General features: G+C 48.4%; 1 protein-coding gene and 1 long non-coding RNA gene across 2 annotated transcripts in view; both read right to left on the minus strand.

The window, feature by feature from the left end:
* Nucleotides 1-3642: 3642 nt before the first annotated feature.
* Nucleotides 3643-8776, minus strand: LOC122180509. The gene is made up of 2 exons (XR_006179119.1): nucleotides 8527-8776; nucleotides 3643-6496 (listed from the first exon to the last, which is right to left on the minus strand). It is a non-coding gene; the product is annotated as an uncharacterized LOC122180509 (long non-coding RNA).
* A 3312-nt stretch (nucleotides 8777-12088) lies between these two features.
* DDRGK1 (DDRGK domain containing 1) overlaps nucleotides 12089-17097 on the minus strand; it is a 29499-nt gene continuing 24490 nt past the window's right edge. The window contains exons 7-9 of the mRNA XM_042871937.1: nucleotides 15769-15825; nucleotides 14733-14781; nucleotides 12089-13441 (exon numbers count right to left, since the gene is read on the minus strand). Of these exons, the coding sequence (XP_042727871.1) occupies nucleotides 13269-13441; nucleotides 14733-14781; nucleotides 15769-15825 (279 nt within the window). The 3' untranslated portion in view covers nucleotides 12089-13268. The remainder of the gene's footprint in view (nucleotides 13442-14732; nucleotides 14782-15768; nucleotides 15826-17097) is intronic.

Raw genomic sequence — 17097 nt, forward strand, 5'->3', positions numbered from 1 at the left:
AGGTGCTCCTTTCCCCACACTACCCATGGTCACGGTGGCCCTGGGAGACACGAGTGGCAGCCTTTGTGCTGCCATGGGGCTGCTGGGGAGGTCAGAGGGCCCCATTTGGGCTGATGCCATTTTGGCAGAAGGAAGGATGCGGCACCCACCATCGGGTTGCACAGCCTGGAGGAACCACCATTTCCAGACACATCTCTCCACGCTGCCCCAGCTCCCCGTTTTTTGGCAGAAGAGCCCAGCTGTGCTGCAGTAGCACAAGATGGACACGCTTCTTTCCCCCTTTCGGGCAAGATCCCCATGATTTTACAGCTGATCTCCCAATTCTTTTCAAGGGGAAACAAGAGGAAATGACATACCCCAGGATGGGAATTACTAAGTCAGGAACTCCCCCAGGCTTTGTTTCGGCTGGCGAATGTTTTCCTTCACCTTCCCCCTCCCCGCTTGCCATTCCCTTGGCTTGTTGAGAAAGGTCTGAATTTCAGGGTGGTGGGGGAAGGGATGCTCTCCGCGCCGCCTCTCCTGCCTCCGGTCGTGTCTGCTGGTAGCCGATCCCTTCGCTGTGCAGGGTGATGCTGATGTGGAGTGACACTCGACCGCGCCATGCAGGGAGAGGGCAGCCCCTGCCAGCTCTCCCCCTCCTGCAGCCAACGTTGCTCTGGGAGCTGACCCCTCGGCGGGGTGGTGGTCGGCACCCCACTGCCCCCAGTAGGGTCCTCAAGATGTGGGGCAGGGCAATGAGGGTTGGAATAGGGCTGGGAAAATGCTCCTGTGTGTCTGCTGGTGAAGATCATCGTTGGAGGTGCTGGAGGGCAGAAGGACTCCTGAGGCTTGGGCTGACGTGGCTTGCAGATTTGGATGATAGGCTATGGGAGATGTAGCCAACAGCTGAGGGCTAAAGGTGACCCAGCCTCCATCCTCAGCCTCTTTTTATCCATACCAACCATTTATTCTCCATTCCATCCTCCTCTTCTCCATCCCTGTCCTCCATTCCTCCATCCTCAGTCTCCCCTTCTCCATCCCCATCCTTGCCTTCTCCATCCCCAGCCTTCCCCTCTCCATTGCCAACCTCCATTTCTCCATTCTCAACCTCCTCTTCTTCATTCTCAGCCTCTCCTTCTCCATCCCCATCCTCCATTTCCCCATTCTCAGCCTCCCCTTTTCCATCCCCAGACCTTTTCTTTTCTAGCCATAGCCTCTTATTCCTCATCCTCAGCTTCCTGGTTCCTTCTGTTAACCCTGTGCTTGGGAAAGACTCACTGTTAGCTACCTCACTCTGCTCATCTGCCACAAGCTTAACTTGGCTGCATACATCCCAGCTCTGTGAGACACCAAGGTCTGTGCTGTGAAACAGAAACCAGGAGGAGAAAAAGCAGAGCCTCTGTGTTTCCACTTCATACCCAAGTTCAGTGCAGGGTCTGAAAACGCCAGCTGCAGAAAACAGACCTGATTTCTCACCCCCGAATCAAGAAGACACAGGGCAAGGGACATGACCTAGTTTTCAGTGGCAGAATTTAATATTTCCCCTGCAAGGAGAGCCAACCCAGCTTCCTCTCCCTCCTGCTCCCCGGCCAAGCAGAGAGGCTGGCCCACTGCCTTCCCACCGGCATGGGACAGAGGGGAAAATCTTACAGTGCAGCCTCATCAGAGCCCAGATGCGCTGCTGATTCATCCAGCAGGGAAGCATCTGTTTCCTTCTTATTGCTCTATTTGTGTTCAGCTGCAATGGCACTGGGGAGATGTGCTCCTCAGGATAGCACTGAGGGGAAGGAGTACCCCATCCCATGTCCAAAAGTCGTAGAATCATATAATTATTCAGTTGGAAGGGACCCTTAAAGGCCATCAGGTCCCTCTCCCTGCAGTGAACAGGGACACCCACAGCTCCATCAGCTGCTCAGAGCCCCTTCCAGCCTGACCTGAATGTCCCCAGGGATGGGGCATCCATCACTTCTCTGGGCAACCTGTGCCCAAGCATCACTAGTCCTCATATGGCGTTGTCTGAAACCCAGAGAGGAGTTTTGCCAGCCTGAATGAATGCGATGGCCTTCGCAAAGCAGCAAGGGACAACTCTCTATGGGATGCTTGATGCCCTCATTCAGGAAATTGTGTGGATATAATTTGATTATTCCTTCCTAGTTGTTTAGCATCACAAAGGGGAAAGCTGCCCTCCAAGATGAGCCTGTGGAGCCACCACTGTGAGAGTGGTCTGGGGAAAAAAGCTTCCCTTGTTTCACCTCGTGCTTTGTTGAATTATATAGGGAAGGACTTGGGTTACTTGTGGCACAGCGTTTCCAGGTGTGGGCATCAACCTGAACCAGCTGGAGGCTGCACAGAGGCTTACCAGCCCTTCCTTACCACCAATCAATGAGAAAACAAAGAAAATTTGGATGGCTCCTCCGATCAGTTGGAGATGTTTAGGAGCAGCAGGGCACTGCAAGAGCACCTCAGCTGCCATAAACTGTGTTGGTCCTCACTCACTATAGAGCAATCAATGGCTGTTGCTGGATCCCAGATGTGTTGCTCCTGAAACAAAGAGGTTGGGCTCTTCTGGAGAAAATGCAAAGCTCAGGCACCACTTTTGCCTCAGGGCTGATGGAAGTTCACAGGATCATTAAGGCTGGGAAAGGCCACTAAGATCATCAAGTCCAACCGCCAAGCAATCACCACCATACCCACCACATCCCTATGTTCCTTCTGCCCTTTTCTAGAAAGCCTCCACGGACAGTGACTCCACCACTGCCCTGGGGCTGCCTGTTCCAGTATCACTCATTCAGGGAAGACATTTTTCCTAATATCCGACTCGACTTACTTTATTTGCTTTCCAGTGCAGATGCCAGAATCAACACAGAAAGCAGGGCAGTCTTCTGCCAGGGATAAAAATTCATCCTGTGAAGTGAAGAAGTTTCAACAAGATCCATAAACTCCTAATCTGGCTTAGCAAGAGTGAAATCAGACTGAGAAATAGCTGGGATTTTAGCTGGGGGTGTTTTAGCTGGAAATCTGATGGCAGATGTGTGCATCTGTTGAGTGTGTGTGTACACACAGAATGCAACAGAGGTTTTAGAGAACAATGTTGTACAAAAGAAGAACAGCATAGGTTATTCCTTATCAAAATAACACTGTGAAGATGAGTGGGCTGGTTGCCTCCCTCCAGCTCAGGCTGCCCAGGGCTCCATCTAACCAGACCTTGAGCACCTCCAGGGATGGAGTACCCACAGCTATCTGATCAGCAGTGCCAGGGCCTCACTGCCCTCTGAGTAAAGAATTTCTATGTAACACCTAATCTAAATCTCCCCTCTTTCAGCTTAAACCCTTTGTCCCATCACTGTCAGATCACGTAATAAGTCAGTCGCCCCACCAGGAGATGAGCAAGACATTGGCCAACCAACTCGAGAGGCTTTGGGCCATCTTATGAGCAGCAGATCCCAAATCAGAACTGCTGTGCAGGGGAGAAGCCATAAAAATGCTGGACCTGGAAGTAGCAAGGGGGAAAGAAATCTTCATGCAAGGGAGCGAAGGAGGCAGCTCAGCAAGTCGCTCAGGACCCAGAGCGGTGCCTGGCTAAGCTGGGGCTTTAGAGTGATTATAAGCGGCTTTAAGAGCAGCGAACGCGGGAGTCACACACAAAAAAAAGTCAGCAAGGAAAAACAAACAGTGTCACTGGTTACGTAAGGGATCAGAGAGGCACTGAAGTGGCAGCCGGCAGCCACGTGCGCTGCCCGGGGTTTTCCAAAGCGCCCATAACGCACGAGTGGTCTTTTGGCCCATTAAGGGTTTAGGGGAAGATGCAGAGAAGGGTGAAAGAAGGTTTGAAGGTAGGTGGCAGCTCGTGTGAGAGTGCTGACAGAGCGGGGTTTGAACGGAGCTGCAAAACCAGGAGTGGTTGGGATTATAGAATGGTTTGGTTGGGAGTTGTAGAACGGATTGGGTTGGAAGGGATCTTGAAAATCATTAAGCTCCAACCTCCTGCTGCAAGCAGGGCTGTCAGCCACCGGATCAGGTTGCCCAGGGTCCCATCCAACTTGCAGGGACATCTCTTCAGTATCCCATCCATCCATCAAGACACCCAGAGCTAGGAACCCAATGCCCCACCAAATGGGATGAGAGTAGGGCAGGTCCAGGCTGAAAAGGGAGCGGATCCTCATCACGTGCACTGAGCTTAAACTGAGGAATCACTGCTGCAGTACAAAAAGAGTTCATGTGGATCCCAAATCTGTAGCACACGATCGTCCAGAAAAGACTCTTCCACCTGAAGATCCCACCTCTACCTTAGAATCATACAATGATAGAAGCACACAGCCGCAGAACATCCCAAATTAGAAGGGACCCACAAGGATCAGAGTCCAACCCCTGGCTCCACACAGCACCACCCAAACCTTATGGCTGAGAGCAAGGTCCCAGCACTCCCTGAGCTCCAGCAGCTCAGGGAGAAGCACCAGGACTTGAGCAAACCCACAGCAAGACTGACCTCAGCAGCAGCAGAGTTCAGCGGAAACAGCCAGAACAACATGTGCTGATCCCATTTAACAGACATCCCCTCCAAGACAGACACCCTGAGCTGTCTTTTTTTGCTTTTTTCTATTGCAAAGATTAATTTCCCTGGTTGGAAAGTTTGTGCAATATTGCATCACTCCGTTGTTTGGCTTGGCCAGTGAGCAGTAAGCACCAGGACTTCAGCTGGGTTGCTTGCCTGGAGCTGACCCCATAAATAGCAGTGAGGTGGGGAGATCTGCATGGAAATCCATCCAGGACAGCAGGGGCCAAAGGCACCTCTGGCTTCGTTGTGTTGCACTCCTGTAAGCAGTCTGCAAGCAGTCCCTCTATTTGGAGAGTGGTCAGTTATAAAGAGAGGTGATAAATAAGAGCTGAGAGATGTTTTCTTTTTACTGCCCTATGTGCAGGAATCTTGCTTCCTAAAAGGGAAATGAGGAACGCACAGCTCCAGGAGGGCTGGCAGCAAGTAAACCAGCAGCCAGCATCTTTTATAGGAGGTGGAGAGCAGAGAGTTGGCCATATATGGTCAACTGGGGTTGCCCACAGGACCATGTGGGCAGGAAATCATGGAATGGCTTGTGTTGGAAGGGATTGTCCACTTCCAACCTCCACATTGTAGGCAAGGTTGAAGACTGCTAGATCAAGCACTAAACGAGGCTTCCTAGGGCCCCCCATCCCACTTTGGCCTTGAACACCAAATCAACCGGTCACATCCCTGATCATTTAGCTTGATTTCTCTTTGTGGGAACCTCAGCACAGGAGAGATCTCATGGGAGTATCTCAGAGCTGCTGTGTGCCTCAGTTTCCCCTGCTTTGAAATAGGGCAGAGAAACACCTCATGTATGCTGAAAAATATGCAGAAACAACTCGGATGAGAAGCAGAATAGATAGTTAGTAGGAGGCGTTTGCTTGCTGCATGAAGTTTCAGCTTTTCATTAAAGCACAGCCGAAAAAGCCTCATTTAGAAAGGATGATGAGGAAAGGTTTCCACTTCTCCAGCTGGACAGGAAGGTTTGCCTCCTAAAGTTGCCTCCCAGAGCTGCTGGTGGTCTCTGGAGGAGCGGACAACTCTCACCACCCCACCCCTCTAACAACACCTTCTTTGAGGTCTGATGTGGCACCATCCAGCCATGCCCAGGAGGTTAAGGGACCACTGAGACAATAATCCCTTAATGATGGGGCATGTAATAACAGGACAATAATCCCTTAATGGTACTAAAAGACCTGCTGAGCTAATTGTGTTCTCCAGGTGAGCGTTTTGCCTTCTGTCATGCCATGTAATGATTCCCAGCTTTCGTCCTCTGCTCACGTTGATGTCCCAAATGCTGCAACTTCTGTCAGAGCTACACTTTCCCATCCACTCCCAGCAAGCACCATCCTCCTTGTGGGGATGTTCCGTGCCTCCAATCTGCCCTTGTTTCCCTCGTGGACCACAAATAGCTGTGCCAGGGGGAAGCAGAGCATCATCCCTTGGCACGGGCAGACAGACAGACCTGTGGTTTCTATGGCAACCAGTTCAGGTGTCAGGATGCTGATGTGGGTGGGGATGGGGACAGCAGTGAGGATGGGGATGTAGATGTGGATGCCTCTGGCCCAGAGGAGGACCAGGATGTTGGGATGCTCAGGGGCTGCGCTCTGCAGAGAAGCAGCGAGGCAGCAGTGCTGGAAATCTCTGGCAGATGTCAGCGTGGAGCTGGGAGCAGCCTCGCCCGGCGGGTCGGTTTGGCACGTCTCAGCAGTGAGCTCATGTCTCCTGCAGCCCTCGGGACACGGCGGGGCTGGATGGAGGACCGGACAGACACAATGGTTGTCCTGCTGGGAAGGTCCTGCAGCCTCCTGCAACCTCAACACTGGGCTGCTCCTAGCCCAGCTCCATCTCGCCCATCCCAGCCTCCAACCTCTTTGGGCTGCAATCCTTAACAGGCTTCCTGAATCCAGGCCAAAATGTTGTCCTAGAGGCTTCAACACAGCATAACATGAGAGAGGGATCTGGATCCCAGTAGCTCTGGAGAGGAAGAAAAAAAGTCCTTGCATAAGTGAAGGTCTACTGCCCTGGTCACAAGCTTCTGCTTTGTCCAGGGTCAGTGTTGGGTCCACACAGGGTCTGACAGAAGGTTTGAGGAGCACAGGTTGGAGCCAAAGCCCTGCTTCTGTGGCCTACAAGGGACAGAGGGGAGCAGTGCCTGGGGTTCAGGAACAGCATCGTGTTCTTGGAAGTGCTGGGCTGACCTATGATTTGACCATATGACCTATGATTCTATGACCTGGGGTCGTTCATGCAGTCACAGTTTAGACACAGGCACTCTCTGATGTTGCTTCAGACAGCAGCATGGACTATTACTTCTCCTCACCTCTTCACCCATGCAACAGTGATAGGAGAAGAGGTAATGACCTTAAGTTGAGCCAGAAGAAGTTCTGGCTGGATATTAGGCAACATTTGTTCTCCAACTGTGGTCAGACACTGGCACAGCTGCCCAGGGAGTAGTGGGGTCACCATCCCTGGAGATGCTCCAGAACGGTGGGGATGTGGCACTGAGGGACGTGGTCAGTGGACACAGTGGGATGGGTTGGGGTTGGACACGTGGATCTCAGAGGCCTATTCCAACCTTAATGTTCCACAGTGATGTCATTGTGTTCTGCAAATAGTGTTTTCTGCTGCCTACATAAGCAGTTTACTTTTTATTCTAGCCTTCTATTTATCCAAAATGCCTTGGTATGCAGGAGACAGACAGTTCTCTGGGATGACTGCATAAACTCAGCATGAGTTCTTTCTGCCAGTCAGGCAAATAATCTCAGCAGGGAGAATGAGAAAGGAAAAAAACACAAAGCCATGCAGCATCTCCCAGGAACGGGCCTGGTGATACAGGGCCATTTGGGCCACATGTCCACTGTGTTGTGAGGTCTCTGAGGTGAGAGCTGTGAGCATGAACTCCAGCTCCCACTCAATCATTAAGGTTGGAAAAGAGTGCTAAGATCATCAAGTCCGACCCTCAACCCATCGCCACCATCTCCCCACACCCAGAGCAGAGGTTGGCACAGTTTTGTATTGGATCCCAGCAGCTTTCCCCAGGTCTGTGTTTGACAGGCACCCTCTCCATCCTTTAGGGATAAGGGCAAATCACCGCTGACAAAACCTTTTGTAATTACAAAAGGAAATAAGGTGGGACCTACTCAATGCTTCCTCTCCAAGGAATAAAATGCTTATACTGAAGAAACTCAAACCTATAAAGAGCCAGAGCCACCTGACAGGTATCTGTAGACCCCCATAGCCCATAATGTGCTGTTTTTTTTCCCGACAGAGCTGTATCTGCTGTGTTAGGCCATAGCTGGGACATGAAAGCACAGCAAATTCAGCAGCCAGAGCAGCTCAACAGAAGGGAAACATAGGGTTGTGCTGCATCAGGTCCAGGGGTGTCACAGCACTGTCAGCACCTCTTGCTGGAGCTGCAATTCCAAAGGGAACGATCCAGAGAGAAGAGCTGGGGCAGAACCTGTGTCACTCACTGGCTTCAGGCTTAGAGCTGGCAAACAGCTCAGAGAGCAACTTGCTAAATAACATTAGAAAAGGGCTTTAGAGAGCATCAGGTTGAGTGGCCAAACGTAAAGCGTTAAGGGAGCAACCAACCTTAAGAACCTCTTTCCAAAGCTCCTTTGCCTTCCTGGAGGAACTCTTTGGGCCGTGCCCATGGTGACTTGGTTACGCTCAAGACAATTTCACTGCAGCCTCTTGGTGCAGGCTGAGGTCCCAGAGCTTCACCCCGATGCGTGTGCCCCCAGCCACTGAAGGACAGGTCCCTAGTGACAGCCAACATTTCATGGTGCTAACTGCAAAAAATTCAGCGTGCAAATCTCCGGCGAACGGCCACGATGCTGTAGCAGCAAAATGTTGTTAGCATGCCTATTAGTGCACGCTAATTAGCTCCCACCACTGCTCCTGCCGCAAGCTGGAGGATGGATTATGCCATATGCACTAAGCAGCTTAGTTTGGGTGGCAGCTCACAGGGTAGCAGGGAGCACAGAAAGCGGCCAGCTTACCGAGCTCTGCACATCAGCTGTCTGTGAGCAGCACGACGGGATCCAAGCTACGGCTTGCAAGTTTTGCAGCAGCTTTTCCCTCCTGCAAAAAGAAAAGAGACTGATTCAGCAGAAACACCCTGCTTGTCACCTCCATCACGTCACCGTGCTGCCAGGCGAGGAGCAGAGCAAAGACAAGCAGGCAGAAGGGCTACTTGCTGGGAGGCGATGCCTTTCCCTGTCCTTATGATCAACCCCCCCAGCCCAGGGATGCACCGCTCCCGTTGCCATAGGGATGTGTGAGGGATGCTGCTGCCATCTCCTGGATGGAACCCACAAGCGTTGCTACCATTCATCCTTTACTCCTTATAAAGGGATAGAAACTCAGACAGAGAGGCTGTGGGGGTCTTGGGAACCTCCAAAAGCCACCTGAGCGTTGGCAGCCTGCTTTGGGTGTGCCTGCCTGCTTTGGGTGTGCCTGCCTTCAGCCTAACCACGTGAATTCATAACGTTGGTGTTCGGTGGGCAACCTTATGGGTTCACGTGGCTCGTGCCAATGGCCAAAGTCATGGTGGCAATGTTAAATGCCTGAATGGAGGAACACGATATACTGACTGCACCGGGTCACTTGAAGGAGATGAGAAATGCTTGGATTTTCTCCTATGGTTGCCTTACTGCAGGCTCTTCTATGCTCACAGCCTTCCTTCCATCTCCACCAGTGTTCTGCTCCTACTACACCTTCCTCCAAGAGCTGATGCAAAGTGGGATCATAGAATGCCTTTGGTTGGCAAGGACCTTAAATCCTATCTGGTCCCAAGCCCCTGCTGTGGGCAGCTTGCCCCTGACCAGATCAGACCGTCCACACCCCATCCAGCCTAGCCTTGAAAGAGATGGAGCATGAGCTTTCAGATTGTCCAGAGGAATATCTCGTTAGCAGGAAGAGATAGAGGGGAAAAAAATGTGTAATGCAAAACCTTCTGGTGCAGGAGGTAGCCCAAAAGTACCAGCAGAAGCAGAGCACCTGTGTCCTGCACCATGCCACCCATGCTCCTGGCTGCAGGTTCTCTTGCCAGGCTGAAATGAGGCCACCTCTCTGCTACATTCTCTGACCTTCATTTGATGCTGGCAGAAGATTTTCTGGTGGACAAAGCAGAAATCTGTCATCTGTGGTGGCCTTGGATCCAGGTGACATCTGTCCCTCCTGCAGCTCTGGTCTGATTTGTCACTGAGCAGGCAGTGTCAGGCCACTGACATGGGTGACCAAGGGGAATTCTGAGTCCCACACTGCAGAACCACGTAGCAAAAATAAGGTCTGAGCCCTGAATCTCCATCAGATCCTCTATCAGACCCAAGCTTCAAGATCATCAAACCCAACCATCAACCCGACCTGCTGAGTCCCACCACTAAATCATGTCCATTAGTGCCATGCCCACACATCTCTTAGTTACCTGCAAGGACAGGGATGGTTACTCCACCACTGCTCTGGGCAGCACGTTCCAATGCTTGTCCACCCCCTCCATGAACAAGTTCTTCTGATATCCAATCCAAACCTCCCCTGGTGCAACTTGAGGCTGTTGATCTGCTCAAGTTGCTGGGCCAGATCCATAGGAGCAGAGCTGAGCACAAGCATGGATCTGTGTTTGTTCCTCTGTCTCACCACCACACCAGTCTGCTTTGTAGTGAGAAGCCTTTTGAAGGCTTATTGTGATGACACAGATCAGGATGGAGTGGGAGGGCTGAGAACTGTTGGGGCAAACTCTTCTATGGATACAGATGCATCCATAGGGGTTATAAAGCGTTGGGGCAGGAAGGGGAGTTTTTGCCCCTTTTTTTAAGAGAATTTAGAAAAGATTACAAGAATTAAGTCTCTACAGTACCTCAAGCACAAAACTTGCCTGGACAGCAGCTCTTCTGGTCTGCTGGTGGGAATCCCTACATTCAAGCCTAAGGTTGGCAGAAATGCTCAGCAGTTTGCTTCTGAGGTTAAAAAAACAACAGATCTGAGAGCCCAGAACATGGCTGCTTCTGTGCAGAGGGGAATATTGCAGCACTGTGACTCACTGCCAGCTTGTGATAGCCCCCATTTCCCTAGAAGGATCAACACAAAGTATCAATTTAAAAGATCAGCCCAAATCCCCCAGAATCTCCCTGATATCCATAGCTACAGACAACAGCTGGAAGCCACAGGGCTGATGGGCTCTAAAACTCACATCACAAACAAACTAAACAGAAAGTTGTGACATTTGTTGCTTTTAAATTTTTATGATGCTTCACATAACCTATATAGTGGGCAGCTGCTCTGTTCTTGCACTGAGATGCATGAAAAAGAAGAGTTCTCCTTGATTAGATCTCACATAATGTGAAATGAAAACAGGGTTCTGAATTTAATTTTTTTGGCTTTTGCCTTCAGGTGGAATGGCAAAATTAGGACAAGCTCAAATGAGCTAGTAATTATTATTATTCCTTCCATGAACAACCAGAGTACCTTGGAGCTCTTGTACTCATTCAGAGAGGAGCATGGTGATAAATGCTGCATAATGCATGGCTGAAGTTTAACAGAAAAGAGGAATGTTTTGTGCAGAAAGAAACAGGGGAATGTTCCAACACTTCCTAACAGTAACAGGAAATTGGAGAACGAATTATTTGAATACCTGTTCAATTTTCCTGTTAATGCCAGACATGACAGGAGGACCAGGTCGACACAGATGAGCGCGGTGGCTGGGTTCTGTGCTTGACCCCATAAAGTTTTCCATGTACACGAACAGGATTCAAGATCAGTGCTCCAGGTGAGTCAGAAATGGCTGGATGAATCAGCCTCGGGTTCTCCTGCAGGACAGCAAGAGGTCAGGGCTTGTTCTGAACGCCAAGGAAGGAGAGGAAAGCACAGAGGGTGCCCTGCTGCCAGCACAGCACAGCCACGCTGATATCAACTGGGTTTCTTTGCCCTGGCTCACACAAGTCGTTGGCCTCTCAATGCACACACAGTAAAGATCAAATTGCACACACAAAAAAATAACAAAGAGTGAGACTAAATGCTGATATGATGCCACTTAGGTCCCCCAAAAAAATGCAAAATGGAAATAGTGGATAAGGACTGCAGGACAGATTGGCTGCTGGCACAGAGTGACATCTTACCCTGACGATTCATCTGAGATAATACAGTCAAGCTAAACGGCGCTGGCTCTTTCACAGACCATCCCAAGCCCTGTGCTCCAGTTTCTGCACAACTCCACAACCTTAGAAACAAAATGGAAAGGGTTAGGGTCCAGCATGCAGATACAGTGATGGAAGAGTAGCCACCACTGGGGAATCACAGCTACACTCAGGTGCAGACTCTCAACAGGCATAAGAACAGTACTTGAAGGGACACACAAGTCCAATCTCACCTTCCACAAAGACAGACAACAGATGAGATTTAGTGAAGAAAGAGCTACAAGATTTCTTCTGTTACACTCGAAGAAACACTTTGGAGTGATTCCAGGGGATTTAATGGAATACCTCCAGCCCTCCACAAGCACTGAAGTCTATGGTGGCTGGCTCCTCTTACACACACACACACCAAAACAAATGCACATTTCTTCAGTTCTTTCAACAGAATTTATTTTACTGCAAAAATTGTTTAGGACAGAACCAGAAACATCATGGCAAAACCAAATGCTGAGTAATTCAGAGGCTTTAGAAGCCTCCCATCAAGTAACCTCATTGAGCTAAGTGGTGCAACCCAGTAATAATGACTTGCTGATTTTACATAGCATGGTGCTGTGCTGTAGCCCAGCACTCTTGCATAGCATCACATTGAGCAGCAGTGCAGAAATGAGACAGCAATCAAACAACGGAAGGAAGCATATTTCCTATCTCATCCCACTGATAACACAGCTTTTAGCCTACTCAATTTACCTCTAACTTTGGAACAGACAAAACCAACTCCTTGTCCTCCCCAATTATTGTGTGGATACACAGATTCAGTTGAATTCAAAAAAGGGAATTAGCAAGCATCAATTAGGTTATTAAAAATAAATATTCTTATGCAGGAAACACACTGACCCCCTAGAATTAAGATATTAGTAATCATTTACTTGCAACTTCAATTGCATGATTCATACTGCCAGACCTTTTTAATACATCAAAAAAACCAAAGGCCATGAAGTGGGGGTGTTTGGGGTCCCCAGACACACTGAGCCAGCTTGTACTTCACAGGATGAATCATCAGAACCTGGTTGCTGTCAGAATTGTCCTGCACAACACATGGAGCAAGTTAGCCTTTCCCTGGAGGTGTGTGTGTCTCTCAGCAGAAGACAAAACCCCAAAGCCTCATTTCCTAAGTCCTACTGTTCCAGGCTGCATTTATCACTGCCACAACATTATACTCTGCAAGTGCAGAGCAAGCCTGGCAAATTCAGAAAGGGGTCTGAACCAAATGTATTTGATATAGATTAGAATTTGGAAACAAGTATGGGTACAGTCACATGAGAGTGCCTGCCTAGATAAAGTAACTGGGTGCCAGTTACTGATATCCCTGGTGTACACATGCATCAGAGTGCTTAAGCCCCATGTTCTTGACTAGCTTATCTCATACGAATTTTTTATCAGCCCTAAAAGAACCAAAAGCAAAAACTTCTGATCAATTCTTGCAGTTAATGCTTAAACAAAGCGTCCTATTATCTCCAAACACTGCACAGAGACTGGAAGGGTTCTTGTTTGCTTTTCGTTACGTGGTTTATTCATTAAAAAGTTCAACTCCTGCATTTTCTCACGCCACAGTTTCATGCCACAGTTGGAGCAACAGCTTGGCTGTCAGGCTGGAGGTTGATCAGGGAATTGCTTGCTTGGACCAGCTCTGCAATGGATACTCGTCCTCTCTGTTTGATAAACTGAGCCACAGCAGCCATCTCCTCCGGCGTAATATAGATGAACTTTCCTCTGTCATCAATTACACCTACAGGGGAAAAAGAAAGGACCTTCAAGTCAGCACTTTGGCTCTTCCCACTTCCCAACAGACATTAGTTACTTCTTTTTGGAAGGGGCCTTTGAACTGCTGAGGCTGCATTTCGTATCTAGGGCAGGCAGAACAATGTGCTAGCAGTCAGTTAACATCTCTACTGTTGAGCTTTTGAATAGGGTTTTGACAATACCTGAGTGCCTGGGTAAGACTAATTTTGTTCAGCAAGTAATGCATTTTTTTCCCCCCACTGTGTGTAGCTAGTTGGGAATATCACAGCAGTGCATTCAGGTACGTTGCATTAGTGTTGATATTCCAGGGTCAGACAGCCAACTGAGAAAGGAAAAGCAGAAGGACCCAGGCAATGAAATCTGGAGCCCCTCTGGGAGGTCATGAAGCTCAACTTCCACATTTTGGTAGCTCCATCAAGAGTGAGAACTGACCTCTTTGTTCTCAATGTCTTATAGGATCACATGTAAAGCAGGGTGCCTTAATGGCACATCTTTTAGCCAGGACAGTACACATTTTTGATTCAGATCACTTTTAGGTCATTCAAGTGGGTATCCACACGTACCCATTAAAACACAGCTGCCCTGGTTGGCAAACAACTATCAGGTCAGCAATGTTTGCATTGGCACCTTCCCCTACTTCATCCTTGGGAAGAAAAAGACTGACCAGCAATAAAACAGCCTTGTTCAGACAGGGAGCTACCTACATGCTCAGTCTCTGCTTACATTCCAACCTCGAGTGCATAGGTACATAGTTAGAAACAAGCACTTCACTTACTACAGCTCCTAGTTTTGGAGTGCTCTGGGATGTTTGCTTCTCCCAGAGCGTGCCATGCCTCGATCCTTGTGGGTCCCTTTTAACTCAGGATATTCTATGACTCTATGACACCCCATATTAGCTTTAGCCTCTGCAGTTTTAAAATAGGTGTGCAAACAAGCCTCAGGATACACAAACAATTCCTCCAAATTCAGATTTCAGAGGATGTAACCTGCTAGTAAACCCAAAGGCCCCTCAGCAGGGTTAATAACACGCCGAAGCCTTGTGCTGAAGCATTGGGACCATTTACCCCCCAACTTCTGTAAAATATATCACTGAAGCAATTATCTCCCATATTGCTTTCAACAGCAGTTTCACATCTGCCAAAGCAGAAATAATACAGCTTTTGTTCAAATCCTGCAAGGGTGCTCTCCAGTTTAAAATGGAAATTACACTGGATGTCTCTCTAGCACAGAGGAGACATTTTCTGCACCAGCTGAAGAATAGGTGTTGTGGCTGTCACCTGTTAGAGTGCCATCTGCCATCAGGTCCTGGATTCTGTTAATTGCATCCTGTTCAAAAAGGAAAAAGGAATAACCAACCGATCAAGAGGAAGGCACAAAACATTCTGCATGCTCAAACTAGAGGATGATGCTTACATTTAAATCCTCAGTGTTAAACACTTCAGTGACGGATACACATTGGTGGTTCCACAGAGATGGATGTAGTAAGCCCTTTTTAGAAATGGTTTGGTCTTAGAAAGTCAAAGTGAGCTTCTGCAGCTTGGGGTGTTCAAATAACTTCCTTGCCAGCAAGGAGTTTTTATTATCAAATTATCTGACTCTATCATGGAGGGGGAGCTAAACACATTTTCCCAAGGAAAGGCTGTACTGTGCCCATGCTACACACCAGCTCCATGAAATGATGCACTTTTCCAAGAATCTGGCTACACTCAACATGCTGCAGAGCTTTTTAGTTTTTCCTGCTCCATTTCAGAGGAAACAGCTCCTTACCAAGCCAAAGAGCAGCTTGTTGAGTTTATTGCTGAGTTAACTCTATGGTTACTCCAAGCACACTGTTCTGCTGCACCTAGAACTGGTATCTGTGTGCCAATAACCTTGGTTTCTGCAGTCCTGCCCCTCTCTCTCCCACCAGCATTTACAGGACTGCAGAAACAAGCTAGGGCTTGGATTTCAACTTTAACTGAGCTCACTGCATGCAAATTAAGTTCTAGGAAAGCAGAGAGAGGCAGGGGGCAGCACAGCCTGGATGTCCAGCTCTTGATTCCCAATTATCATGAATTGCTCTATTGAAAGAGCTGCAAAAATCTGTACAATCCATTGGCCAACAAGCAGCCAGACTCTGCCCTTTTCACTAACATCCCTGTGAGCCAGCAATCCTCTGTGGCTCTCTGATGAATATCCACTTTTTAGGGCTGAATCCACTGAACTCCACCAAAGTAATGCCAGAACAGTAACACAAACAGTACCCTTAAGTAACCACTTTCTCTCTTACCCTTTTAAAGTCATTGTTCTTGTACCCCAAAAGGTAGCACTTACCTGAGTTCTTAAGCCCATATGTGAAGCTAAGTCCTCCAGCTGAATTACCTTTGTTTTCTATGGAAACAAACAACAGTTACATGCAGCTGATGAATTAGAGGGTTAGCAAAACATACAAAATAGAACCTGCCCTTCCAACTTATCCTAGTAGGCACTTTTCTGTGTTAAAAAAAACCCTTTAACTTACATTATTTAAACCAATCTGCTCAGTGCAAAGACTGGATGCTCTGACCCATTTAAGTGAAGGCTCAAATACATTAGCTAACATCCTTGAGTACATCCCCAAGAGCCTTACATGTATGGCCACACTTACATTATTGGATGTCATACTAGTGATAAATGCATTTGTTTCTGATCTTGAGAGTACGCTGAAGAATTAAACAGAGGCTGCGATAGAAGAATCTTTTTCATCAGCAAAATCAAAGACTTAGTAGTTGTGAAGTTTGATGCAGCCAAGCTAGAGAACTGAATACCATGGACTGAAGGCATGGAATTGAAACCAGTCCATGGAATTCAGTTCTCAGAGCTGGGAACTGCCAAGATTCGTCACATCTTCTTTTAAAAGGAGAGGGGGTGCAAAGTCATTACATGAGAAAACCAGCCTTTACACCTTTGCTTCAAGATGTTTGCTCTCAGTGAGGGAGCTCACTGGAAGCTTTCTAAGACAGCTCCTGCTGCGGGTAGCAGAGCAGAGGATGGGATGGAATGGGGATCCAGTCTCCACCCACTCTGAAATATAGCAACACTGCGAGGTCCCAGCTCAGCAAAACACCACAGATTTCATGTTTTAAAGACAGGCTTAACTCTCACAGAGCAATATACATCCATCCACACTTCACCAAATTCATTTCACTTCACGTATTTTTTTCTGCAGCTGTCTCCAACAAGGCGTGAACCAGAGCAAGGGCTCCCAGAATTAAGACAGACAGAACCTTTTCTCTTTTTTCTACATAGGAAGCCAGGTGTCAAAGCACTTCTGAATTTGGTTCTTCAGCCTGTGCTTAATTTCTCTGACGTCAAGCCAAAGTGACTAATATACAACTACATATGTGCTTAAACAATGAACTGAGATCGTGTGACTAATCTGTTCCGTCCATCACAGCCACCAGGGCAACGTGCAGAACCAGAGCCTATTGTATCAGCCCTTGGAAACCCTTCCAATTTCAGTGGAAGATCTCAAGGGATACTGACACAAGTTATGTAAAGAGCAGCATATTTTCCTGAATCCAAAGCTTTGCTTGCAAGACAGTGCTGTAGATAGGAATGTGCAGTTAGCAGTTGAAACAGGATGGTCTTAGCAGACACAGCCACAGTAAAGTCCTCCCTTCT

Source organism: Lagopus leucura, unplaced genomic scaffold, assembly GCF_019238085.1.
Source record: "Lagopus leucura isolate 7727_CA_CO unplaced genomic scaffold, USGS_WTPT01 Super-Scaffold_100004, whole genome shotgun sequence".
Classification (NCBI taxonomy): Eukaryota; Metazoa; Chordata; class Aves; order Galliformes; family Phasianidae; genus Lagopus; species Lagopus leucura.